Here is a 26,460-nt window from a genome sequence, read left to right on the forward strand (position 1 = left end):
CCATTGCATGCTGCCTTTGAAGAGATTGTCACACATCTCCTTCCAGAATGTGCCCTGCAAAGGAAGTCTGGAGAAAGATGCAGTGGTTTTTTTTATCGAGCTTCATCTCAAGCAGCTTGTGACACAAGACTCTGTGCCCTATTGTCTGTTCCCCGGGTCACATACCAAGACAAGCATCGACTGCTCCTGGAGGACCATACACTTGGTGAAAGATGCTCTTTGGTCTACTCAAAACTTGGTCTTCCCAAGCAAGAAATCAACCTCGACTGAGTGTTGCATAACTGTCTCATTCCAAGATCCAGCATTAGGTGTTGAGGAACGGATTGAAGCTTGGGGTGGCTGCTGCCAATGTGCAGTGGGAAAGCCCACCATCTTGGGTCTTTCTGCTGAAGTTAAATAGGGATGCGTTCAGATATTGGACTCTTCTGGGGCCTTAAATGCATGTAAGTATAATCTTGTACAAGTAAGAAACTGGTTTGTTTGGTGGATAGAGTCAAACTCCAATGTTTGTTTGTTTTTCCATATGCTACCCTACAGAACTGAACTATTTCTGTCACTATGTATATAAAGATATTTTTATGAATAAAATATATTTTTGAAATAAAAGCCTGTAGATAAGGATTTGAGCTGTATTGTCGAGGTGGCAATTGAATTATTGAGGAACTACCTATATAAACAGTTTGGAGATGGGTGTTCAGGGAAAATCTCAAAACTTGCAGATGATACGAAACTAAGGTGAATAGTGAATTGTGAGGATGATGCTCAGTGACTTCAGAGGGACATTGACAAGCTGGACTAATGGGCAGACACCTGGCAGATTAATTTCAAAGCAGAGAAATATGAGATAATGCATTTAGGTAGAAGAATAATGGAAAGATAATATAGACTCAATGGTATAACTTTGAGTCGAGTACAGAAGCAGAGAGACCTCTGGGTTCATGAACATTATTCTTTGAAGGTAGCTAGGCAAGTTAAAATGGTTGTTAAGAAGGCTTATAGGATCCTTGGTTAATAAATAGAGGGATAGATTACAAAAGCAAGGAATAAATGATATAATTCTACAAATCATTGGTCATTTGGAGTATTGTGTTCAATTCTGGGCAGTTTTTTTTAAGGAATGATGTTAAAGCCCTAGAGAGAGTGAAAAGCAGATTTATTAGAATATTATCAGGAATGATAGATTTTTAAATACAAGGAAAGATTAGAGATCCTTGGAACAGAGAATTATGCAAGGTGATTTTAATGAGCTGTTCAAAATTATGAATAATTTTGACAGGGTAAAGGACCTTCCGATACTATTAATCCAGAGATGCAGGAAATGTTCTGGGGAGCCAGGTTTTTGAATCCCGCTGTGGAAGATGGTGGAATTTGAATTCAATAAAAATCTAGAATTGGGAGTCTAATGATGACTGTGCAACCTTTGTCCATTAGTAAAGGGGTGGGGTGGGGGAGGGCAACATCTACTCCACTAACATCCATTAGCAAGGGAAAGCTGCGTCCTTAGCTAGTCTGACCTACATATATTATCCCCTCACCCCCGCATCTCCTGATGAAGCCCTCGGATGCTGCCTGACCTGCTGTGCTTTTCCAGCACCACACTCTTCGACATATATAACTGCAGACTGTGCAGTCAGCACACGACCAGCGAATGAATGTGAAAAGAAGTGTGCATTCAGAATGGTCTCCTTTCTCTTTGACGATGCCCTTTTAAAGAGAGAGAGAGAGTGTGTGTGTGTGTGTGTGTGTGAGAGAGATGGGTTTGTGTCAGTAAACTCCTCCTCCCTGTGCCGGCTTGTCACCAGATCTCTGCTGCTCGGGCAGAGCTGCATTTTTTTTTATATTCCACCTTGACCCTCCCGCTCGGTTTCTCGCTGCTGGTGCCCCCTGCTTCGGACATGACCCTGTGTCGGTTTGTCCTGACCTGCTGGGCTCTGTGGAGAGCGACAGTCTGGGCCAGAGCTGCGGTGTCCCCGGACCCGCTTCGGGCACCTTCCGACGGGATCCCCTTCGAGTACCACCGGTACCCGGAGCTGCGCGAAGCGCTGGTGGGGGTCTGGCTGCAGTGCCCGAGCATCAGCCGCATCTACACGGTGGGCAAGAGCTTCGAGCAGCGGGAACTACTGGCCATTGAGCTGACGGACAATCCCGGAAAGCACGAACCAGGTACATAATCCCAAATCAGTTCAGACAGCGTGAAAGGGGGAAGGCTGGATGTTGGCAGTAGGAATGAATGGATCCCAAATTCACTCGCGCAGCATTTCCTTTTGCCTTTTTGCTGTTTCGCCTCGATCATTCGGGCTAAAACATAGTGGGGTGTGTTATGCGAAAGGGGCATGTGTTACCGCATCTTTGCCAGCTCATTGCTGGCTCGGCGCTGCCCTCGTCTGGGTTTTGTTTTATCGCATCGTCCCGGAGGCATCCTGGTCGTTCTAGGATGTTGCGGGATGGGATGGCAGCGGTGGTCAAGGGGATGGGGATTTGAGCGGGGAGCCGGGGTGGGGGGGGGGGGGGGGGGGTTTCTCTCTGTCACCTGCCCCGCCGTCTGCCCGGAGCGACCTGCATTTTTCAATCACACGAGCACCATTTCCTTTTCCCATTTGACTTTCCCAGCCTTTTATTTTCTGGCGTTTAAATGAAAACAGACCTGGTTTTTACTGAACAGGCCTCTGCATCTTTAGATTGCACCCCCCACTCCCAGGTTAAATGCAAAGGCTACCCTTCGACTTTCACATTGAACCTTTTTAACGTTCATTATAACTCCCACCCACCTCTCCACCGCAGCTTGCAGTGATGTTGCATTGCACAGATGTAGCCATGATGAGATGTTTTTTGAATCTACAACAAAAATGTCTTCTTCTTTTGAGTCATGTCATTGTCGGGGGGGGGGGGGGGGGCAAGCTTTCTGCATTATTATAGGCTCAGCTACTTCCAGGCTATAAAGAATTGTAGATTGTTATCTGATTTTTAATTAATCAGCTCCATCAGAATAGCGCCAGCACATTTCACAATCTTTAAGTGCCAAAATGTGACCAGGCTGCAGTTGTCATGGAGATTGCTTTGTCTCCACTGGGGGTGGGGAATATTTCCAAAGTCAAAAAAGATATTCATTCATTCAGGAATGTGTCAGCACGTTTCAGATGAACTGGGATGTGTGTTTCCTTGTTAAAAGGATCATATTCTTCGCATAGCTCTGGGGGGAAAAAAAACACAGCCGACGTAGAAACGCACTGGACGTCGCTGCATTGAGTGACCCTTCGGCTTGGTCACTGTATGTACTGGACACATTGGGGATGGGAGGAGCTTGTTTTAAAAGATGCTGACTGTTCATCAAAGAGGGTACAGAGGAAAATAATTATTTCACATGCAGAGAGATTCTGGTTCTTATGAAAATTACTGTCAACATTTTGTAAGTGGTCCAAACATCTTAGCCCCCACACAAAAAAAATGTGAATATTATTATCCCTTTGGGCCATTAAACCATTTTGAATGGAGGACTAAGGAACTACTACAAAAATTATAAACTGGAGCTATTGAGAATAGATCAAAACTAACTTGGATATATTTGCTTAACATGCTATGTTGGGGTGGGGTATGGAGTAAGAGGGAAAACTTGCCTCCTGGTGTAATTCCTAACTGTAAAAGTTGAAGCTTAATTATTTTCAGGTTTTTAAAATTCATTCTTTGGAGGTGGACATCTCTGATTAAGAGTGTGGTACTGGAAAAGCACAGCCAGTCAGGCAGCATCCGAGGAATAGGAGAGTCGACATTTTGGGCAAAAGTCCTTCATCAGGAATGCCTGCTCAGCTTTTGACGCCTATTGCTAAATGCCCTAACAAGATATTGAGTTATCTTCTTGAATTCTGCAGTCATTGGGGTGCAGAAACACCCACGGTGATGTTAGGGATGGAGTTTCAGGGTTTTGACCCACTGACTAAATAAATGACAATATTATTCTAAGTCAGGATAGTGTATGACTTTGAGTGGTACTTGCAGTTGGTGCTTTTCCTAAGTGTTAGCTATGGTTGACCTTTTGTGTGTGCAGGGCATGGGTTTGGCACGTACTGTTTAAGGATCCTGATGAGTTCTTACCGTACACCTTCTGGATCGTGGATGACTGTCACCGTGCATTAGTGGTGGAGCAAGACACTGTTGAAGGTATTAGATTGGGTTGGATTTGTCCTGGATTATGATGACCTTCTTGAGTTTAGTTGGAACTGCACTCCTCCAAGCAAGTGGAGAATATTCCATCACAATCCTGACTTGTGCCTTGTAGATTAGTGGACGGGCTTTGAGCAGTCAGGAAGTCAGTTACTCACTGTGGAATTCCCAGCTTCTTGTCCTGCACTTGCAAATACTGTGTTTATATGGGCAGACCAGGTCACTTTCTAGTCCAGGGTAAGCCCCCAGGAAGGTGATAGTGAGGAATTCAACTACAGTAGCTGTTTTGTGTTGACGAGTTGGACCGAAAGGTCTGTTTCCGTATGTATGACTCTATGATTGTATAAATCTGAATGTCAACGGGCAATTGATGAATGCTCTTTTGTTGGAAATAGACATTGTTTGGCACTTATGTGACATGAATGTTTGGACGAAGGCTATTATAAGGTATAGAGCTAAGTGTGCTAAGCAAAACCCAAACTGAGTGTCAGTCAACAGGTTATTACTGAGCAAATGTCACTTGATAGCATTGTCAATAATTTCTTCCATCACTTTGTCAATGATAAAGAACATTCTGATGGGGTGGTATTTGGCCAGGTTGCATTTAATCTTCTTTTTGCGGATAAGACATACTTAGGTAATTTCCACATTCTGCGTAGATGACAATGTTGTATTGTACTGGGACAGATTGGTTAGGAGTATAGCCATTTCTGGAGCTCAAAACTTCAGTCCTATGCCAGAATGTCCACAGTCTTTGTAAATTCCAGTACCTTCAGCAATTTCTTGTTATAATGTGGAGTGAATTAACTTGGCTGCGGCTAACATCTGTGATGCAGTGGGTTTCAGGAGGAGGTCTTGGACTAAACATGAACGATAGAACTCAACTCCAAAGGTGAAATGCAAGTGACCTTGACATCATGGTAACATTCAAACAAGTAATGGCATAAAAACACTCGCAAAAGTGAAGTCTTTGGAAATCAAAGGAAAAAGTCTGCACTGGTTAGAATCATACCTAATACAAATGAGATGGTGTGGTTGTTAAAATAAATCAATCACCTCCGTCCAAGGGCATAACTGCAGGAGTTCCTTATGGTAGTGTGGCCTGGGCTCAACTGCTTTATCAGTTACTTTATCAATGACCTTCCCTCTATATAAAGTCAGATGTGGGATGTTTGCTGATGACTACACAATGTTCACATCCATTCGTGACTCCTCAGATACTGAAGCAGCCTGTGTCCTTATACGGTAAGAAACTGGATGACATCCAGATTTACTGACATGTGGCAACTAATATTTCATGGTCACCATTAGAGTAGATTTTAATTCCAAAGTTATTCTTTTAATGCAGATTTCACCATCTGCTATCATGGCTTTGAAACCCATGTCCCCTAGATATTAGCCAAGGTTTCTGGATTACTAGTCCAGTGACAATACCAATACATTATCAGCTCTCCTGCAGTTACCTGAATCTGTTTTAATTATTGTATTTAATTAATATTAATTACATTACCTCAATTCCAAATGATTATGGCGGTTGCAATGTCTTTCAACAGTGTGCGTAAAGTTCATTCAAACAGGAAAGCAAAGGCACCTTTCTTAAACAAAAAGGAATGTAAACCTTTCAGATATAATTCATTATTATAACTGCCTGAATAGAAACACATGTAGCCTCTATCCTGCCTGCTGTTTGGTGCCCACTAATACATAATGGGAGCAGACATCTGATTCATGTTAATGATATAGATTGAGGGATATTTTCAACTGTGTTGCTGCTGAAAGCTGAGCAGGTCACATTTCGGGATTTTCACTATTTGTTTGAATCGATGTATTGAGGTTCTCTTCAACTGATTGAAGATTCTGTGCATTCACAAAGCTAAGTGTATATTTCTGATTGATGCCATTGTGCATTTGCAAAAAAAAACAGTCTTGCGGACTGGCAACAGTTGATTAATGCTTCCTGCAAAATACATGCACCCACATGCTTCCAGTTTTTTTTTCTAAGTGGCTCCTGAAATGTTAGTTTCCATCCACTTACCTTCTAACAAAGGTAAAGTACCAATAGTACAGCAGGTGTGTAAATCATTGACAAACGGTTGTCTGTTGTTTAACAAGTGATCAGTAATCAATTATGAATGACTAAACGGAGGCCAGTACAGTAGCTTTTTTTTGAGAAATGTCTTTCTTGTGCATATTGCTAAATGTTGACTTATTCACACCATACTGTAGTTGTGCTCATTTAATTCTTCCTTCTTAAGCTTCACAGATTTTAATCACTTAACCATCATGGCTATGTAGACTTGCCTCTGCCCTAAACCCTGGAATTTCCTTCCTGTTCCTTTCCACCTTTCTATCTCATTTTCCTCCTTTAAGGCTCTCCTTAACCCCATCTCTATGACCAAGCTTTCGGTCATCAAGTCACCTTCTTCTGTGAGTTGGTATTATACTTGTTTAATAATGCTTCTGGGAAGGAACAGTTTTATTGTTCAAAAAATATATTTTGGGGGGTCAAATGCAAGAGGAAAGTATACAGTAAATGACAGCGTTCTTGGGAGCATCGATATACAGAGCGATCTTGGGGTGCATGTGCATTACTCCCTGAAAGTGTAACACAAGTGGATAATGTGGTAAGGAGGGCATATGGCATGCTTGCTTTCATCAGTTGGGGCATTGAGTATGAAAGTTGGCAAGTCATGTTGCAGCTGTATAAAACTTTAGTTAGGCCTCATTTGGGATATTATGTGCAGTTCTGGTTGCCGCACTGTGGGAAGGGTGTGAAGGCTTTTGAGAGGATGCAAAAGAGGTTTACTAGGTGTAGGATATTAGTTGTAAGAAGAGCTTGAACAAATTTGGATTGTTTGCACTAGTGCATTGGAAGCTGAGGGATGACATGATAGTACATGAAATTATGAGAGGCATGGACAGGTTGGATAGTCAAGTGATTTTTTTTTCCTGAGTGAAACTGCCAAATACTAGAGGGACGTAGTTTTAAGGTGAGATAAGGAAAGTTTAAAGGAGATGTGCAAGTTTTTTACACAGAGTGTGCCTTTACTGTGCTGTTAGGGAGGTGGTAGAAGTGATATGACAACAGTATTTAAAAGGTGTTTAGACAGACACATGAGCAGGCAGGGAATGGAGAGATATCACATGCAGACAGATGAGATTACTTTAGAATGGCATCATGGACAGCACAGAAAACAGGCTGAAGGGCCTGTTCCTGTGCAGTGCTGCTCTATTTACTCTATAAGTAGAGATTTGTTAGCAAGCATTTATTCTTGAAGCAAGGTACTGTCAATAATGATTTGTCTGCAAATCTGAAACTGTGGTTGTCAAAATGCAAATTTCTGAACACCACATTTGCACCTTAAGCAAAACACCTCAGGTGTTGTGGGCCATTTGCTGCTTGTGCAAAATATTTCTATTGCCACAGTTTAAGGATCGCTGTAATTAATTTGTTGTAATACTCCCCTTTTTCCCCAACGTGTACATTGCTCAATGAAATTGACTGAGGTGGCCAAGCCAGATATGAGAATGAGTCACGTATGAATTCTCCTATTAGAAATATTAGCCAGTACATGATGTACATCGTCCCAGAGTTGATTAGCAAAATCCAACAGTTTTTCGAGAAGGAGAGGAGAAAGGTCACTTAGAACACTTGTCACTTTACTGAGGATGGACAGATTGTGACACATGGTAACAAGATGGATGAGTTAGGTTCCCTCAGGCTTTCAGTATTGACCTCAGAAATATAAAACATGTACTACCAAGGTGTGTGTGTGTCATTTCTTTTATTTTGTTGTGAAAATTTTTCATTAATTTTAAAGTACAACGTGCGTGAAACAAATCTTTTATGGGTGTGAAAAATCTAAAAATGCACATCAACAGCCTGGATGGTAAGGTTGAGTGTAAAACTGGATGTTGGTGCGATATTGCCTGTTCTCCGTGACCACTCAAAACCAGTTTCACCTCCTGGTGTGAGGTACATTTTGAATCTTAGAGTCTCTACAGTGTGGAAACAAGCCTTTCGGCCCTACAAGTCCACACCGACCTTCCGAAGAGTAACCACCAAACCCATTCCCCAACCCTATTATCCTACGTTTACCCCTGACTAATGCACCTAACTTACACAGGAAAACAGGACAGCAAGGTTTGGACCAGATTGGGAAAGAGAATGGAAGACGGTTGTTAATTTTTTTTGATTAGGCAAAATTATCCTGTTATGTTCAGAAAAATAACTTTTTGTATTACCATATGGACATGAATTGTATTGATTTGAATTAAGTGAATCTGATTATAACTGTTCCTGTCTACCATCATCTAAAGTACACTGAATGGTCTCTAAAGGGTGATACAGTGCAGAAGAGACTCTTTGGCCTATCGAGTCTGTGCTGACCTGTCTACACTAATTCCACTTTCTAGCACCTATGACACTTCAAGTGCTCATCCAAGTAGGTTTTAAAGATTGTGAGGTTTCCAGCCTCCACAACCCTCCCAGAACATGCATTCCAGATTCCTGCCACCCTCTTGGTGAAAAATGTTTTCACACATGGAGAGAAGGTTATCAGTCAAAGAAACAAATGCTGTGTCTGGTTCAAATGGTCTGTACAAATAGCTAAACCTTTGGCATGTGCTATCATGTCAATAGATATTGAATGATTTAATCCTATTCCAGTCCACCTGTATGTGAAGTATGAACTTCATTTCTGGGAGGGAGTGAATGATGACACTTAACCTATAAAATTATTTGAAAAAGATCAGAATTTATTTTATTTTTGTCTCTTCCTAATCCACTGATTATGTAAAATGTATTACGTTCAGATAACTTACCTATGATAATACTACCAATCAGTTAAACCAGTTGGTCTGCTTAGTCTAGTTGCTCTCATAATTGTTGCTCCTGATGAGGCTAAAATCTTATTACTAATATCAGTAAGGTTGAGAAACGCCCTTAAATAAGTTTATAAATCAGGAGGGGTATAGATAAAGTTAATGGTAGTTGCCTTTTCTCTAGAATGGGGGATTTCCAGACCAGGGGGTGTATTTTTTAGGTAAGAGGAGAGATTAAAAACAAGACGAGAAGAGCACATTTTTTACACAGCGGGTGATTCGCACGTGAATTCTTGAAGAAGTGGTGGATGTTGGTACAATTACAATGTTTAAAAGACATTTAAATAAATACATGAATAGGAAAGGTTTGAAGGGATGTGAACCAAGTGCAGGGAGGTGGGACTAGTTTAGTTTGGCATGGACTGGTTGGACCAAAGGGTCTGTTTCCACGCTGTGTGAGCTATGACTTACAAGGCCATTAAGCTAACTGGTCTCCTGAGGCGGAGATTCAATTGCTTGGATGACCCTGAGGAGTCACTACTGAGCACATCCAAGAGAGATTCAAGGTCTATTTTTTGGGGTAAGCTGTGTCACTCAACAACCTGACAATGCAGTGGGCCCAGCCACTCCTTCCTGCCCCCACCCCCGAATGTAAGAGAATGAGAATACCATTTTTATTGTGTGCAGTTGGACAGAGCAGGAAGGATTTTGAAGCTTCACTTCCATTAACAGCAGTTACCTCGCCCTGGCTGTGGACTCAGCATTTCTGAAGATTATGACAGAATGAGCTTTGCCAACAACACCTCACAAACTTTAGCCGCAAAAGCCTTCACAGCAACTTTAAACAATTTACAATAAAAAAAGGAATAGGGTGGCCTTGCCTCAGCTCATGCTGCTCGAGAACGATAGCCCAGTAGCTGCAGTTTGACTGCTGAAAAACTGCAGATTCTCCCTGTAGGTGGCCTCATTACTGTCTGAGAAATGAGACGGGTGGGTGACCTTTGTGATTTATTCATCTTGTTTTCAACTGGCGGGCATGCTGTGAATTACTTTTTTAGTGGCGTAACTGAGGGAGAAATGTTTGCTAAGGGATACTGAAGTATTCTTCACTTTTTTAAGATAGTCCCATTAGATAGATCACTTGGTATACCAATGGACTATTCCATCCAAGATATCTGTACTTATATTTATACCTAATGTATCTCCTCCCATTCCATCTACTTCAATTGGCCTTTCAGTTATCTTCTTATCTGTCATGTATTTGAATATTTTCATTTTTAAAATAACCCAAAATATTTACCTTCACCCTTTCCTGGGGTAGTGAGTTCTATATTTTAATAACTCCAGAAAAAAAGACCTTTCTTCCTCCTTCCCCATTTAATTGGTATTCCTTTATACTTAAAACCTCTTGTTTTGAATTCTTTTCCAAGTGGAAATATTTTCTCTGTATCCACCCTGTCAAACCCATTTTCAGCTATTATTTTCTGGGATATGATAATATCCTCAATTTGTGCCAATTTTTGTAGTGCTGAGCAACCCAGCAATCTGTGACTGATAAGATTTATGAAACAGTCCAACTCTCGTTCCAAATTATTATTTAATTTTGCCCAGCAATTGAGGAAGAGTTTATTGCAAGGTTTGCGATAGGCCACTTGAGATTGTTTGAGGTGTCACTGACATTGACACGTGTCAGGTAACAGGTTTGAGGTATCACTGAAGGTTCAAAGGTAGCAGGACAGTAAGTTGGTCGATATGGACGATTTGGAGCAAAAGGTGTGTTTTTGTGCTGTACATCTCCATGACTCTATGACTGTAAATTAGAAAGAGGATGACAGAGACAGAGAGAGAGACAGAGATACAGACTCTGTTCTGGGTGTGATACAGTTAACTGTGCAACTGCGAGGAAAGCTAAACTGCACAAAAATAGCTTAGGGGCTTCAATGAGGAGTTGAGTGCAGTTTGATTGCTCTGCACTCTCAGAACTCATGAAGACATTTTAGGGAAATAGTAGACAGCTAAGTGTGGGTAGCATGACTTAAAACTCTCGGGGAGCTAAGAAAGTGGAAAGATTGTGGGGCTCTGTATTTGTTGAAGCTATGAGGGGCTTGGAAGAAATTTAAAAGCAGTCCATCGGAGAGCCTATGAGTTGAAAAGCTCACAAGTAGTATTTTCTTGAAATTGAGCAAGTTTGGAACTAGTGGGTGCTGGCGGATAAGAAGAAACACCAACTCTGTCAGTGAAGAGCTGGAGCAATGGATGTGAATGAATACTGGAGTGTGGTTACAGAGTCCAGGAGAATGTAGATCAGGAAAGTAGTGGTCAGTCAGAAAAGAAGTGGCCAACCATGAAGAGTCTGGGCACTGAGGAAACCAGTGAATGAGTTTCTTGAGATGAAAGTTTGATGTCACACTAGCAGAAGTGAAGAATTGTGATCTTTTGTGAAATTAATGAGGTTGGATAACCCACCATGTTGTTAATAGGGCAACTGAAGAGGAATCTGTGGAATCTTTTTTGATCACATTTGCTGTTGATGTGCACCGTGAGGTATTTGATCACAGTGTCTTATCTGTACTTGCTACATGTTAGTTTTGTGTTGGAAATAATTTGTACACATATGGTAGATTGTATTACTATTCTAACCTTGTATGGTGAAGTTTATTGTTGTTTAAATCCATAGAATCTTGTCGCTTGTTTCTATTAGTAAATCGCCTGGATTTTTCATTTTGATGACTTAAGAATGAAGTCACAATTCCCAAGTTAGATTATAACATAAATTTGCCCCTCTGATCTGAGGCTGAACAGTTTTCTTAGTTACAATCTCACCAATCAATTGCATAACTATCATCTTTCATTCCTGGAATAATTCTTGTAAATCCTTTTGGTATTTTCTCCAAAGCTTCTCTATTCGCAGAATCTTTTATATTCTCCAAGTATCCGATGAAGTCTTGGATTAATACCTCATCTGAAAAAGAACATTCAATGGCATTGTGGTATTCTTGTCTGGGAGCATCAGCATAGTCACTAATATTAACTTAATCATTCATAGGCCATAATATTAGAACACTTTTGAGGAACCTTTAACTCTTCTATAATCCATATTCCTTAGTATATAATAGCCTTATAATTAATGTGAAATCAAGCTTTTGATATTTATTTTGTGTGTGTGTGTAAAAGGTAATTCTACTTGTGTTTCCAGTTAATTTGTCTATATATGCTATTCAGGTTTAGATTTCTCCATAACATATCTAGATTCACATTTGCTCTGTTGATCCATTAGCATCATATGTCGGTTACTATTTATTTTTGCAATGTTTGGGACATCGAACCATAGAATCTCTACAGTGTGGTAGCAGACAGCTTGGCCTATCAGGTCCACACTGCCCCTCTGAAGGGCATCTGTTCCAGACCCATTCCCCTACCCTAACCCTGTAACTCTGCACTTCTCATTGCTAATCTACTTAGCCTGCACATCCCTAGACAATATGGGGCAATTTAGCATTGCCGGTCCACCTAACCTGCACATCTTTGGACATAATTAATACTCTTTACAATTAAGGAATTTAGCACCTATTGTTTTTGTGGTGATGAAGTTATGTATCAATAAAATTAATTATGTAGAAGGAACTTCCAATTGACTTTTATTAGTAAACAAAAATTGTTTTGCATGCATTACATTAGAATTTGGACACCACTATATTGTATGTTCGGATATGTAAGGAATTTACTTGTAAGAAAATTTATGGGAGCATAGTCTTCCAGAGAAATGTGGCCAAATGCATTTAGTTCCTTACATTACTACAGTGGTTATTAATTCAAAAGTACTTCATTAGTTTTGAATGTCGTATTTCAAATGCATTAAAATGTACTAAAATGCACTAAAAAGCTGCTCCTCCTGGTCTCAATTTTATTCCAGTAATATAGTCAGCTGGTTGTTTAACTCAAACAATATTATTTTAAGTTCTTCTTTCTTCCACATTTTACATTTTTAAGAATTCACTCATGGGACTTGGGTGTCACCGGCTGGCCAGCATTATTGCCTGTCCCTAGTTGCCTTTGAGAAAGTGATGGTGAGCTGTTTTCTTGAACATGTAGTGTAGGTAGACCCCACAAAACCCTTGGGGAGGAAATTCCAAGATTATGACTCAGTGACAGTGAAGGAAAGGTGATGTATTTCCAAGTCAGGATGGTAAGTGGCTTGCAGGGCAAATTCCAGGATTGTATCTGCTGTCCATGTCCTTCTAGATTGTAGTGATCATGAGCTTGGAAGGTGCTGTACAAAGATCACAAAACCGTGTTGACAATTCCTGATCAACTTATTCCTTTCTAGATGATTATAAATCCTATCTCTTATAACCTTTTCCAACATGTCACCCACATCCGAAGTAAGGCTCACTGGTCTATAATTATCAGGGTTGTCTCTACTCCCCTTCTTGAACAAGGGGATAACATTTGCTACCCTCCAGTCTTCTGGCACTATTCCTGGAGACAATAATGACACAAAGATCAAAGCAAAGGTTCTGCAATCTTCTCCCTGGCTTCCCAGAGAACCCTAGGATAAATCCCATTTGGCTCAGGGGATTTATCAATTTTTACACTTTCCAGAATTATTAACACCTCCTCCTTGTGAACCTTAATCCAGTCTAATCTAGTAGCGTGTATCTCAATATTCTCAACAACATTTTTTTTCCAGTGTGAATACTGACGAAAAATATTCATGTAGGGCTTCCCCATCTCCTCGGAATCCATGCACAACTTCCCACTCCCATCCTTGATTGGCCCTAATCTGACTCTATTCATCCTTTTATTCCTGATATACCGATAGAAAGCTTTAGTGTTTTCCTTGATCCTACCTGCCAACAACTACTCATGTCCCCTCCTGGCTCTTTTTAGCTCTCTCTTTAGGTCTTTCCTGGCTAACATAACTCTCAAGAGGCCTAACTGAGCCTTCACATCTCATCCTAACATAAGCCTCGTTCATCCTCTCGACAAGAGACTCAATTTCTTTAGTAAACCATGGCTCCCTCTCTCAATACTTCCTCCCTGCCTGACAGGTACATACTTATTCAGGACCTGCAGTAGCTGTTCCTTGAATAAGTTCCACATTTCAATTGTGTCTATCCCCTGCAGTTTCCTTCCCTATCATATGCATCCTAAATTTTGCCTAACGCATCATAATTGTCTTTCCCTCTGCAATAACTCTTGTCCTGCGTTATATAGCTATCCCTTTCCATCATTAGAATAAACATAACCGAACTGTGGTCACTCTCACCAAAGTGCTCACCAGCCTGCAAACCTAAAACCTAGATGTGGTGCTAGTCAAGCAGGTTGGTTTATCCTGGATGTCTTGAGTGTTGTTGGAACTGCACCCAACCAGGAAAATTGGGAGTATTCCATCACACTTCTGAATTCTGCTTTTTGGATGATGGACAGGCTGTGGGGAGCTAGGAGGTGGGTTACTTACTGCAGTATTCCTAGCCTCTGACCTGCTGTTGTAGCCACTATATTTATGTGGCAAGCCCAGTTGAGTTTCTGGTTAATAATAATCCTCAGGATGTTGATAGTGGGGGATTCAGTGATGGGAACACCATTGAATTTCAAGGGGCAATGATTTGATTGCCCCTTTTTGGACATGGTCATTGCCTGACATTTGAGTGGTGCAAATGTTACTTACCACTTTTCAGCCTATGCCTGGATATTATTGCATTTAAACATGGGCTGCTTCAGTATCTGCTGAATCGCGAATGGTGCTGAGCATTGCGTAATCATCGGCGAATATCCCACTTCTGACTTTACAATGGAAGGAAGATCATTGATGAAGCAGCTGAAGATAGAGTCATAGAGATGTACAGCATGGAAACAGACCCTTTGGTCCAACCCGTCCATGCCTACCAGATACTCCAACCCAATCTAGTCCCACTTGCCAGCACCCGGCCCATATCCCTTCAAACCCTTCCTATTCAGATGGTTACTCCTAGGACACTACCCAGAGGAACTCCTGGAGGGATGTCCTGGAGCTGAAGTGACTGACCTATAATAACCACAATTATCTTCCTAAGTGTTCGGTTTGGCTCCAAACCAAAGGGGAGTTTGCCTACTGAATCCCTTTCACTGCAGTTTCGTTAGGGCTCCTTGATGCCACACTCTGTCAAATGTGGCCTTGATGTCAAGGATTGTCACTCTCACTTCACCTCTGGAATTCAGCTCTTTTGTCCATGTTTGATGCAAGGCAGTAACGAGGTCAGGAGCTGTGTGGCCCTGGTGGAACCCAAACTCGGCATCACTGAGCAGATTATTGCTGAGCAGGTGCTGCTTGACAGCACTGTTAATGATACCTTTCATCACTTTACTGATGATCACAAATAGACTGATGGGGCGGTAATTGGCTGATTTGGATTTGTCCTTTTTCTGTAGAGGACATGTGGGCAGTGTTTGACATGTCAGTGTTGTTATATTATGTTATCTTTCATCAGAATTACTCCATTATTCCACAGGCTTCCCCCTGTTTGTGTTTAATAATTTTCACTTGATAGGACAAGGCAGATATTATGGTGCTGTCCATTTTGAGCAATGTGTTGATTTGGGTATTGTGTGAAGGGAAATATAATAATGTGAAATTGGAATATATATTGTTTTAAGATTGCTTATCATAAGTGATAATATCAAATAACTTTAGTTGTGTTACTGAGTAGATGAAATTTGTTTACTCTGATTCATATCTGTGAACTCACTTCCTGTGCATGTAAAATGAAGGTGATTGTCACATGGAGGAAGACTAGGCAATGGAAATTCTGTGTCAGACAATGTCCACTTAATCAATAGTACACCAGTGATCGATAATTTTAAGACACAAGGTATGTTCATTCCTCACTGATCTCATTGAGGGCTGAGAAGGGTTCCTTTTATTTTTAACAAACACAAGTAATGGCTTGGAAACTGCAGACATGAGCCAACACATTGGATTGAAACATAGCTATCACATTGAAGGCAATTACATTTAATTGGTATAGTTTCAATAATAGTTGTTGCATAACTGGAAGGAGCATGGGGTGGACCAAGAGCCGGAGGGTGGGTAGGGGCAGGCTGCCTTAGTGGTTGGAAGGTGGGAGGGCTGGGGGCTTGCTGAGTCTGTATTGTCTGCACTTTTGTATGTAACAGTATTGTCTAATGTACAAATGTCATTGTCACTGTCTTGTCATATGTGGAACTGGGATTTGAGGTTTGTCCTCATCTCCCTGTAAAATGGTTGAACAGTAGGGTTTGGGGCCTAGCTTTGCTGCTCCTCTCCCTTGTAAAAGTGCTGTCTCTTGTGTACAGCTGTAAATGTTTTTTGTAAACTGTTTTCTAATTTGTTTCATAAAAAAATAGTTGTTGCATTATCTGCAGTAACTTTGGTAGAATCACTCATAAAAGGGCTTAAACAATAATTTTACACATGCATGTTTTTGCACAGAATTTTGTAAGACTGAGTCAATAAACAATAGCTAACACAGATTTGTTCCAGGAAAATCATGACTAACAAAACCTGTTTAAGCTCTATAACGAAGTAACAAAATAGCGTGATTGATGTTTGGCTTTCAGAAGAAGGTGTTTGTTCAAATACAGAAAGCACTGAATGCTTGCTTTTCAAAATGGAGGGAAATTAATGCAGTATTTGCATTATCTCCCAATATGAGTATCAGAACCATTGCTCTTTTTTATACATTAATGACTCATGTATAGAGAGCCTAGTTTCACATGTAATAGATGATACAAAGATTTGATCTGAGCTAACAAATAATATTTGGAGACCTTAGGGGAATATAGGATCTGGTTAAGTTGGCAGATAAAATGTAATACAGGAAAGTGTGATCTGATACAATTTGAAGAGAAACATTTAAAGGATGCTGTATAAACTAAATAGTGAAATTTTAAAGTTTGGTGCAGGTACAAAAAGATCTGGCAGTACATGTATTCTGGTCTTTGAGACTGCTGGGATAAGTTGGTAAAGTTCTCAAAAGAATCATGAGAAAACCTGAGTTTTATGGAGCCGTAGAACCAGATTTTCTCCATCAATGTGGGGATTTAGAGATTTCCCAACTTGGCAGAACAAGCTTGTTTGAAAAAGAAACTGCTGTCTGCTACATTTTCAATCTGGGGAGCAGCAGGCAGGATAAAATAGGCCTGTTGCTTCAAGGGGCTGTTTGGAGGCAGCGCGAGAGTCGGGCAAGTGCTGTGGCTGGCTGATTAAAAGGTCTACCTTTGATCATTGACTTGAGACTTCAGTCAAGTTGTAGAAAAGGCTTTTAGGCTCTTTACCCCTCAATTCTCATATCCCCTCATCCCCATAACTTTGATGCCAACTTGATGCCTTGTATCTGCATGTTCGAGGACCTACAAGCTATTGTTGAAGAATACACAGAGGCTAGAATGCTTTTGCGGGCACTATTTGTTTATTGCTGGCCACAGAGCTATAATTCTATACAAAACCATACCCCTTTGTGCATGTGGCTGTCCTACACATCAAAATATAATTAATCAAAGTGTGACATATGTATATCTTATTATCTCCACCTATTAGATATTTAACATCTGTCAATAGAACCCATTAAATACTAACATTTCATGGCCTTATGTAAACCCCCATTCATCATGCCTCTACATCCCCTTCATAGTCACTTACCCACTATCCACTATGAGCAGATCTCAGGTGTCACATAAGGATTAAAAATAAAATAAACTTAAAAAAAATCTAAGAAAACCAGCACTCATGCAAGTTTGATACTGAAATGAACTCTGATTCATGAAGCACATTTAAAAATCTTACTCCCTTCCAATCTGCTCTGGTCTGACCTTGCAACATCAAAGACTCAAAAATGAATAATTTAATAGCCTTTGAAAACTGTCAATCAAAATGTGCACTCAGCCCCCTGTTATGTAATTAGTTTTCGAACCTCTGAAACCTTAGACAAGCATGTGTAATGTGTAACTGCACAAGAAAGTCTATTGAAACTGTGGGAATATACAGCTAATGACTTTTTCTAAACTCCATTTGGTAGGCTGTCAGTCAGTACACTCCAACCATGGGTGTCTGCATTTTCAGTCTAAATGATGGACATGTTCAACTGAAGGGAATTTAAATCAAACAAAAAAGGGAATGACAAAGCAAACTTGCGGGTTTGAGAAGAGGTGAGTGATGAACTCTGACAGGAAGGGACAGAAAACATAATTGAGGATGCAACAGAAATTAAAACCAGTGTGAGTAATAATGGTAAAAAAACCAAAGCTTTAGGCTTTTCATCTGAATGCATTCAGCATTTATGACAAGGTTGGTGGTGGCACAAATATAAATAAATAAATATGATTTAGTAGCTATTCCAGAGACCTTGGTTGCAGGGTGACCAAGACTGAGAATTTAATACTAAGGGTATTTGATGTTCTGTAAAAATAGGACTAGACACAACATGTTGGCAAGTCTAACAAGGAAGATGAATTTATAGAGTACATCGGAGATTGTTTCTTAGAGCACTATACTGGGAGCACATTAATTGCGATCTAAAGATGTGTCGTGAGGTAGGTTGAATAAGCAGTCTCACTGTTCAGGAATAATTTAGGGGGTAACAATCACAATATGATGGAATTTCAAATTCAGTTTGACGGCAATCAACTCCGGTCTCAAACTGGTGTCCTCAACTTAAACAAGTGAAATTACAGAGGTAGGGAGAAACAATTGTCTAAAGCTGACTCAGAAAACAGACTCAGTGATGGCCATTTAAGAAGATTATTCATAATACAGGAAAAATTTATCCAGCTTAAAAAGGACTTAATGAGAAGGATGGTGGTTAACCAAGACAAGCAAGGAGGATATCCAATCAAACACTAACATAGCAAAGACAAATTGTTTTGTGACCAAAAGCAATGACTAAAAAGCTAATAAAAAGGGAGACAATTGATTAAAAAGTAAATTGACAAGAAATGTATGATCAAATAGTGAGGATTTCTACGTGTCTGGTTGCTAAAGTCAGTGTAGGACCCTTGCAAGGTTTGACAGGGGTATCAATAATAGGGCAATGGCAGATAATTTAAACAAATATTTTGCTTTGGTAATCAAGGTGGGGTATCCTATAAATGTCCCAAAGATAACAGATAAGTAAGCAGCTAGTGTTAGGAAAGATGTTTTTATAGTCTCTGTCACAAGGGAAAAGTATTGAACGATGAAATTGGATTGGAGGCAGACAAGTCACCTGGACTTTATGACCTACAGCCAAGTGTTTTAAAGGAAGTGTAGCAGAGTTAGTGCAAGCATTGGTCAGAACTACAGGGGAACCTCGATTATCTGAACGAGATAGGCGGTCACTATTTCATTTCGATAATCGATTATTCGTTTAATTGATTAAATGCCTTTCCTCTGGGGCTGAGAGCTTTTAAAGTCTGCTTCCTGTTCAGGAGACTAGCAGCAGCACACAGCGCACAAGGCCTCACCCCAACACTCCCCCTCCACCACCTCCCCTCCCTCAACCTCATGCAACACTTCCCCGTCCCCCAACATTTCCCTGCCCCCAACACTGAATGGCCTACACTTGCTCCTCTTTCATGTGATCTTATGTTCTTACTGAAAGCTGCAGTTTGGCATATTGCAAAAGGTTTTGGCCCTCTTAGATAAAAGATACTGGCGTTGGAGGTGGCAAAGGTCACTGGCTGATCCTGGGTCTGGAGGGATTTTCATATGAGGAGAGGTTGAGTGGGCTGGGCCTTTACTTACTGGGTATTGGATGAATGAGAGAAGACCTTATTGAAACATACAGGATTGTTAGTGGACTTGATAGGGTTAGGACAAGGAGCAGAGGTTATTTTGCCTTGTGGAACAGAAAACATAATTTCAAGTAAAGGGTCACCCAGTTAGCATGGAGATGAGCAAGAGGAATTTCTTCTCCTAAAGAATAGTTAATCTGTGGAATTCTTAACCACGGGGTGATGTTGAGTCTATTTGGTTGCTTTCAAGGCTAATTTAATCAGTCAGGGAATCAAGGGTTATAGGGAAAAGGCAGGAAAGTGGAGTTGAGGATAATCAGATTAGCCGTACCTTCAGTGAAAGATGGAGGAGACTTGATGGGCTGAATGGAATATTTCTGCTCTTATGTATAATGATCTCATTTTTGTTCATTTTTAAGATCCAGAGGATTTAACTTCATTATCATAACACTTAACCTTTAAGCAGCCTTCAAAATATTCTCTGCCTCCTCCATAAAGCCAATACAATTGGTTAAAAGCCTTGAAGAATATAAAATTGTGATCTCATTGAACTTGGCACTAATTTGATAATCCATGCCAGCTTCACCTAGTGGCTGATATTATATTCAGGTACACAGCTATTATTTCAAAGCGAAAGTGTGATATGACCAAATGCAGCACACAATGTACACCATATAAAAATGGACTATAAAGTTAAAATCAGTCAATAAAAACAACTTGTGACAATGACACGAACATGTCTTTGGTACACAAACATTTGAAGCCACTTCAAAAGACCATTTTCGAACACTTAGCACTGAGGCTCATATTAGTATAAGATTGACATAGATTTTAAGGAGCACCTTTATGACAAAAATAAAAGGTAGCAAAATATTACAACTTCTAAAACCTGTATTTTATGCTTCTAGTCTGTTGAGAGCAGTGGGGAATGAATCTGGTGGTGTGCAGGAAAAAAGGATGTTAAGTGCTGCAACTCTCTCAGAGTTTTTTCATCCAGCCTCTCTATTCCCACATTTCTGAATTCCTCAACCAATTCCTTTCATGGATGGGTTGATGAATTGTATCAGTTTCATCTTCTTTGTTTAAAGGGACATCACAAACATGAAAGTTGATGAATTCAGGAGTTAAGCATAAAGCAGAATTGGGTGCATATGCTCAAAGGCTGCTTCTTATGTCAGTCACCTCGCTCTGGGTGGAGACCCAGAGATACTGTTCCTTACTTACAGGAGGAAGAGTTAGCCTGAACCCTCAGCCTTGTCGTAACCCTATCACATTCCTGCCAGTGAAAAAGAAGAAGGAACTCAGTAGCTAGAGCCGCACTCCTGGTTTTGATGCCAAAAGTGGTTCACTGACCTGACAGAACAGGAAAGGTAACATTGTCACATTCAATGACATCTCAATCTGCATATGTATTCAATCTCTCACTCCATATTTTCAAGGCTACTCTCACATGAAAATTCATGCCAGATAACTTTGCAGACACACCCAAGCCTCTCTGTCTATCCACATCTATCACATCCACACCTGTCCACCCACCACCGAAATTCACCGTCATTCTCGCCAGCAGGAAACAATCTAGAATGTGAGCGAATGGTAGAGAATCAGAGGTAATCATTCAGTCATCTCCCAGTTGTACTTCAGTGCCATCTCTATCCTCAAGGTCTGCCATATCTCCTCCTCTACCATTACCATAAGCCAGGGAATCAACCCTGGTTCAATGGTGAGTGTAGGAGGCAATATCAGGAGCAACACCAGATATACCTAAGAATGAGGTGTCAAAATGGTAGTGGTATTAAACAAAACAACTTACTTTGCTCAAAAACTGCTTGAATTCATGTAAAACTCTGATCTCACTTTTTAGATTAGAATCAGTCAAAACATTATGGCACAGACAGAGAACACAGGGGGCTAACACCTTCAACATATTGTCTAGCTATCACCCATTGTTACAGCTAACCTGAGAATGCAACTTTTTAAACAAAAAGTTTTGTGATTTACACATGAAAGAAATGAATCTATCATGGTATTTGAACAGATGAAAAACTCAACAAACAATCAAGGTATTTTTCAATGTATAATTTCAGTTACATCACACTGTAAACTTTTGCTATAAATTCTGTGCCTTAGAATTGTGTCTTCCACAACCAACTGATGAAGGAGCCGCGCTCTGAAAGCTAGTACTTCCAGTTAAACCTGTTGGACTATAACCTGGTGCGAGATTTTTAACTTCAGGACACCTGTTGGGTTGGTTTTTACTGATCTGAATGTTTCTGTTCGATCTTCCTTTTTCCTACTGCTTCCACTGGTTTGCACGAAACACAAGGTGACTGGGTCACTTATGAAAGTCTCTGGCTTATCTAATACAAAGTCACATCTTGCCACATGTACTGAAGGAAGTATAAACTGGTTTTCTTCAGATCTACAATGGCTTTCTGCACAGAACCTTTGGTTTTTGACTGCTATAGAACTTTTGGGTTCGCTTCTTGTTTGAACTTACTTCTCTTTGTCTTGCTCACAGCCCAACCTATTCAGCCACATGACATCCAATCATCTTGTTGTTTGCAAAAGCCCTTTGTCATTGCAAATTGGTCCTTTGTCCATAAAATCAACTAGGAGAAAGTGAGGACTGCAGATGCTGGAGATCAGAGCTGAAAACTGTGTTGCTGGAAAAGCGCAGCCGGTCAAGCAGCATCCAAGGAGCAGGAGAATCGGGCGTAAGCCATTCTTCAGGAATGAGCTGGGTGTGACAAACAGGCTAAGATAAAAGGTAGGGAGGAGGGACTTGGGGGAGGGGCATTGGAAATGCAATAGGTGGAAGGAGGTTAAGGTGAGGGTGATAGGCTGGAGAGGGGGTGGGGGCGGAGAGGTTGGGAAGAAGATTGCAGGTCAAGAAGGCCTTTGTCCATAAACCAATCAATCAATCAATCAGTTTCACTTGTAAACAACCTCTCAGCTCCAGTTCATCTGCATATTGATGGAATCTACAGCTAGAAACACAAACCAGGTTCACAATAAGTACCAAATTCATTACTTTCAAAACATGCAGCCATTCTGTAAATCCCTGGAGGTCAAAACAGCTCTTACCTATTTCATTTCACAGTTTTATAACATCAGAAACCTGGGACAATACTTTCTTTACAATCTAGAGAGGAAAAGAAAGAAAAAGGTAAGAAAACATGTTATTCATTTTTTAAACTTTACAATGTTAAAAACTTTCAACAATAATTATTGCCTGGAGGATGAGCATTTTTGTCAGAATTTAATACTCCCTCTGGAGGTGGATTGCAAGAATGGATTGGTGGGATCATGAGTCAGAGAAATATGGGCTGGAGGTGTCACCATTTTCCTGACTTCCAAAATTAAGGCTGGCCTTCCTGGCAGGAATCCAATTCAGGTCATTCAGATTTGAGGGCTGGTTTTCATCTAATAGCAGGCAGGGGACACGTCACTTGGGTAAACTGCCTGGTAAACCTTGGTTGGGCTGAGGGGGCTCGCACATGCTTGGCATCCTGTATCCAAAGGAGGGATTTTCTCCATAACGGAAGGAGCCCTCCAGCAGTCAACTCCTACCCTTTGTAGTAAAACCCATCCCCCTCATTGTGGCTTCACTGCCTGGGACTAGTAATCCCACCCAATGCACGTCTGCCCAGCGGCTCCAGCGATGATCTTTCAATTGGGCCCTACTGTAGTACCAGCTGTGGCCACTGGCTCCCTGTGGCACTGTCAGCACAGGAGACCTGCATGCTTAGAACAGTTAATCTGCTCAATGCCAGAGAGGCCATTTGACAATTGTGAACACTTACTGTATTTTTAAAAGTGTACTTGACAGGGGCAGGAATAAATAAGACTTAACTATCTGTCACCAGCTTCTTTGTCAACTGCTGTATTAATACATTTGAAGCATTTCAATGATGAACCAGGTAGTGGTGTGTGATTTTTAGGAATTTAACAAAAGTAATTTAACTCACACAGAAAATTTTTGTTATTTGAGTTTAACCAGGGAAAATATCTTGTCTATCTAACCTATCCATGCCCTCATGATTTTATAAACCTCTATATGGTCACCATTCAGTCTCCAACACTCCAGGGAAAACAGCTGTAGCCTATTCAACCTCTCCCTGTAGCTCTCATCCTCAACCTTGGCAACATCCTTGTAAGTCTTTTCTGAACCTTTTCAAGTTTCACAACATCCGAAGTGGTGGAGGCTATACTGTAGCAACATTTAAAAGGCACTGGATGGGTACATGAATAGGAAGGGATGGAGGAACATGGGCTGGGTGCTGGCAGGAAACACTAGATTGGGTTGGGATATCTGGTCAGCATGGATGAGTTGGACCGAAGGGACTGTTTCTGTGCTGTACATCTCTATGACTCTGTAACCATGCCTCTGAGATTACCTGAAGTTGTTGTACTGTTTGTGAAAAAGTAGTAGTGAGCACTATATTATAGTTTGTCTGAAAAATCTGGGATATTCCAAAAATAAAACCTTGCTCCTAATAGCAGCATTGCTATAAAATCATATTTCCTTCATATATTTTGTAAACATGCTTCCATTCTCTAAACAAATACAGATAGCCTCCGCTATCTGAAAATAGAGCACTCCCAGGAAACCTTTCGCACGCTGAAAATGGTGTAAAGGGAAAGTGCATGATTTATATGGGGAAAAAGTATCGCTTTTTTTTGTAAAAATGAAAATCCTCTTTGGGTTCGCAAAAATGGGTACTAATGTAGGTCTTTCGTAAAAGCGAAATTGCATAAAGTGAACATTTGAAAAGTGGGGGTACCTGTAATAAAAAAAATCCTGAAAGATGCTGTAAATCTGAAACAAAAACAGAAATTACTGGAAAAACTCAGCAGGTCTGGCAGCATCTGTGGAGAGAAATCAGAGATAATGTTTCAGGTCCAGTGTCCCGTACTCAGAACTGAGTTCCTCAGAAGCAATTCCATAAACAAGCTAGATATATTTTAAAAATATTAGATTTAAAAGGGCTAGTAATTTTTGGTATTTGGGTCCAAAGCTATCATCCAAAGAAAAAGTTAATCCAACGTGATTTTCAAAGACCATTTGGTACAAGTGAATAACAGTCTGAATCACAGGCATGAAGTATTTCCTATTGCTCGAGAAGAAAAGAATTGAGCAACATTTTTTGACCAATCTATCAAATGACCAATTTTCTTTCTGCTTTGCATTAATAGTTGTACAATTTCTGAGGGGGATATAATTAATATAAAAGAAATTTTTACATTGCCAGATGTAAATGTAACAATAGTGGAATTGAAGATTCAATGAAATAAGAAAAAGGTTAGTGAGGATTTGCCTTTAAACAATATAATTTTAGGGTTTACTCAAGTCCAGAGTTGAAAAATACAGTGTGTGCGTGTGCGGTGGTAGTAAAGGGTTTGAATGAGGAAGGTTTTTCAACACATTTGATCTCATATTTTCTGAATCAATCCAGCATCTGAGACTTCATGTCCAATAGAGATCAGGGCACTTAATTATTTTTCCTTAAGAAGAGCTAATTTTTTTCTTTAAAGTGAAACTTTGCTCAAAAAATTGTTGTTAATTTAAAAAATGAACCCAGGTTGTTTAACAGGAAATGCTGAGTTTAACAACTCAGCATTTCCTGTGCAGTGTGATTCACCCTGTTAACAGTTGATTGACAACTTGTTGCAATCAATATTTTGATTTTAAACAATGCAACTTTCGTTTTGTTCTAATTAAGCTTTTTAAAAAAAAACTTCATTTCTCTGTTTGTACTTAGTCTGTTGCTATCCCAGTCCAGACTGCTGTGCTGGCTTTGTTCAGATCATGTGAAATGCTTTCTGGTAATTTCATTGTGTACTTGTCACTGATTATTTATTGCTTCAGAACTGCTGTTGGATTCTCCTTGCATAAGTGATATACTGCTGCAATGTGCACCCAAAATCAGGACTTCAGTTTAATTTAGCTGAAGCGCTTTAACTGCCTGAATAGCCAAATTGCTAATGTCAGCATTGGCATATTAAGATTTCAGCTGCTAACATGAAATCAGATTCTCTCTATCTAATCCTTTGTGAAATGGCTTGGCAAATATCCCAAAATAAGTCTGTCATTCTTAACATGAGCCAGAATTTTATGCAATCTCCTCCCCAGTCATTGCCAAGAGGATGATGATAGTGGCACAGTATTAGATGCCTCCTGCTACTGATCCCAACATTGTCCAAATGGCAGGAGGTAATTATGTCACGTGAGCCTGGTGATTTGGTTGCAGGGGCATCCCACTATTCAGGCATCCTGTACCTGCTACAGGACTCCATGCAGTGACAAGGGCTGCTCCCACTAATGTCCACCCCCCCCCAGTGGCTGCACACCCACATCTTGTAAAGTATCACGTGGCTTTCTGGACTGACTTTTGAGTCCATCAGAGAGGTCACCACCTCAATGAGAATTTTGTCCATTCTTTTCAAATCTGTATTACCCAAGATAGTGTTAATTGAACAAATCTGTTCTGCCACCAAAATAGTTTGAAATTTATAAATTGTATTCTTTGGAGTACAGTCTTAATGAAAACAAAGCAATATCAAATTTCCTTTGTTTGTCATTAAATGTTACCATAATCTATTTGTAAAATTGTCCAGTTATTACACAAAAGGAGCCATAAGCTTGAGATTTGAGGAGGGAGTTGGAAGGTTGTTCCAATGATCTTTGGTTGGGATAGCTAGAAATTAGAGCTATTGCATATCATGTCAAATTTAATAGCTGTCCGTGCC

General features: G+C 40.3%; 1 protein-coding gene across 2 annotated transcripts in view; it reads left to right on the forward strand.

The window, feature by feature from the left end:
- The first annotated feature begins 1,805 nt into the window (after nucleotides 1-1,805).
- cpe (carboxypeptidase E) overlaps nucleotides 1,806-26,460 on the forward strand; it is a 112,292-nt gene continuing 87,637 nt past the window's right edge. Inside the window, exon 1 of one of the 2 annotated variants that reach the window (XM_060832780.1) lies at nucleotides 1,806-2,163. In XM_060832780.1, the coding sequence (XP_060688763.1) occupies nucleotides 1,896-2,163 (268 nt within the window). In that variant the 5' untranslated portion in view covers nucleotides 1,806-1,895. Of the gene's footprint in view, nucleotides 2,164-15,761; nucleotides 15,834-26,460 lie in introns of those variants that run through there. The other variant, XM_060832781.1, reaches the window with a different exon arrangement.

This window comes from Hemiscyllium ocellatum, chromosome 1 (assembly GCF_020745735.1).
Source record: "Hemiscyllium ocellatum isolate sHemOce1 chromosome 1, sHemOce1.pat.X.cur, whole genome shotgun sequence".
NCBI classification, from domain to species: Eukaryota; Metazoa; Chordata; class Chondrichthyes; order Orectolobiformes; family Hemiscylliidae; genus Hemiscyllium; species Hemiscyllium ocellatum.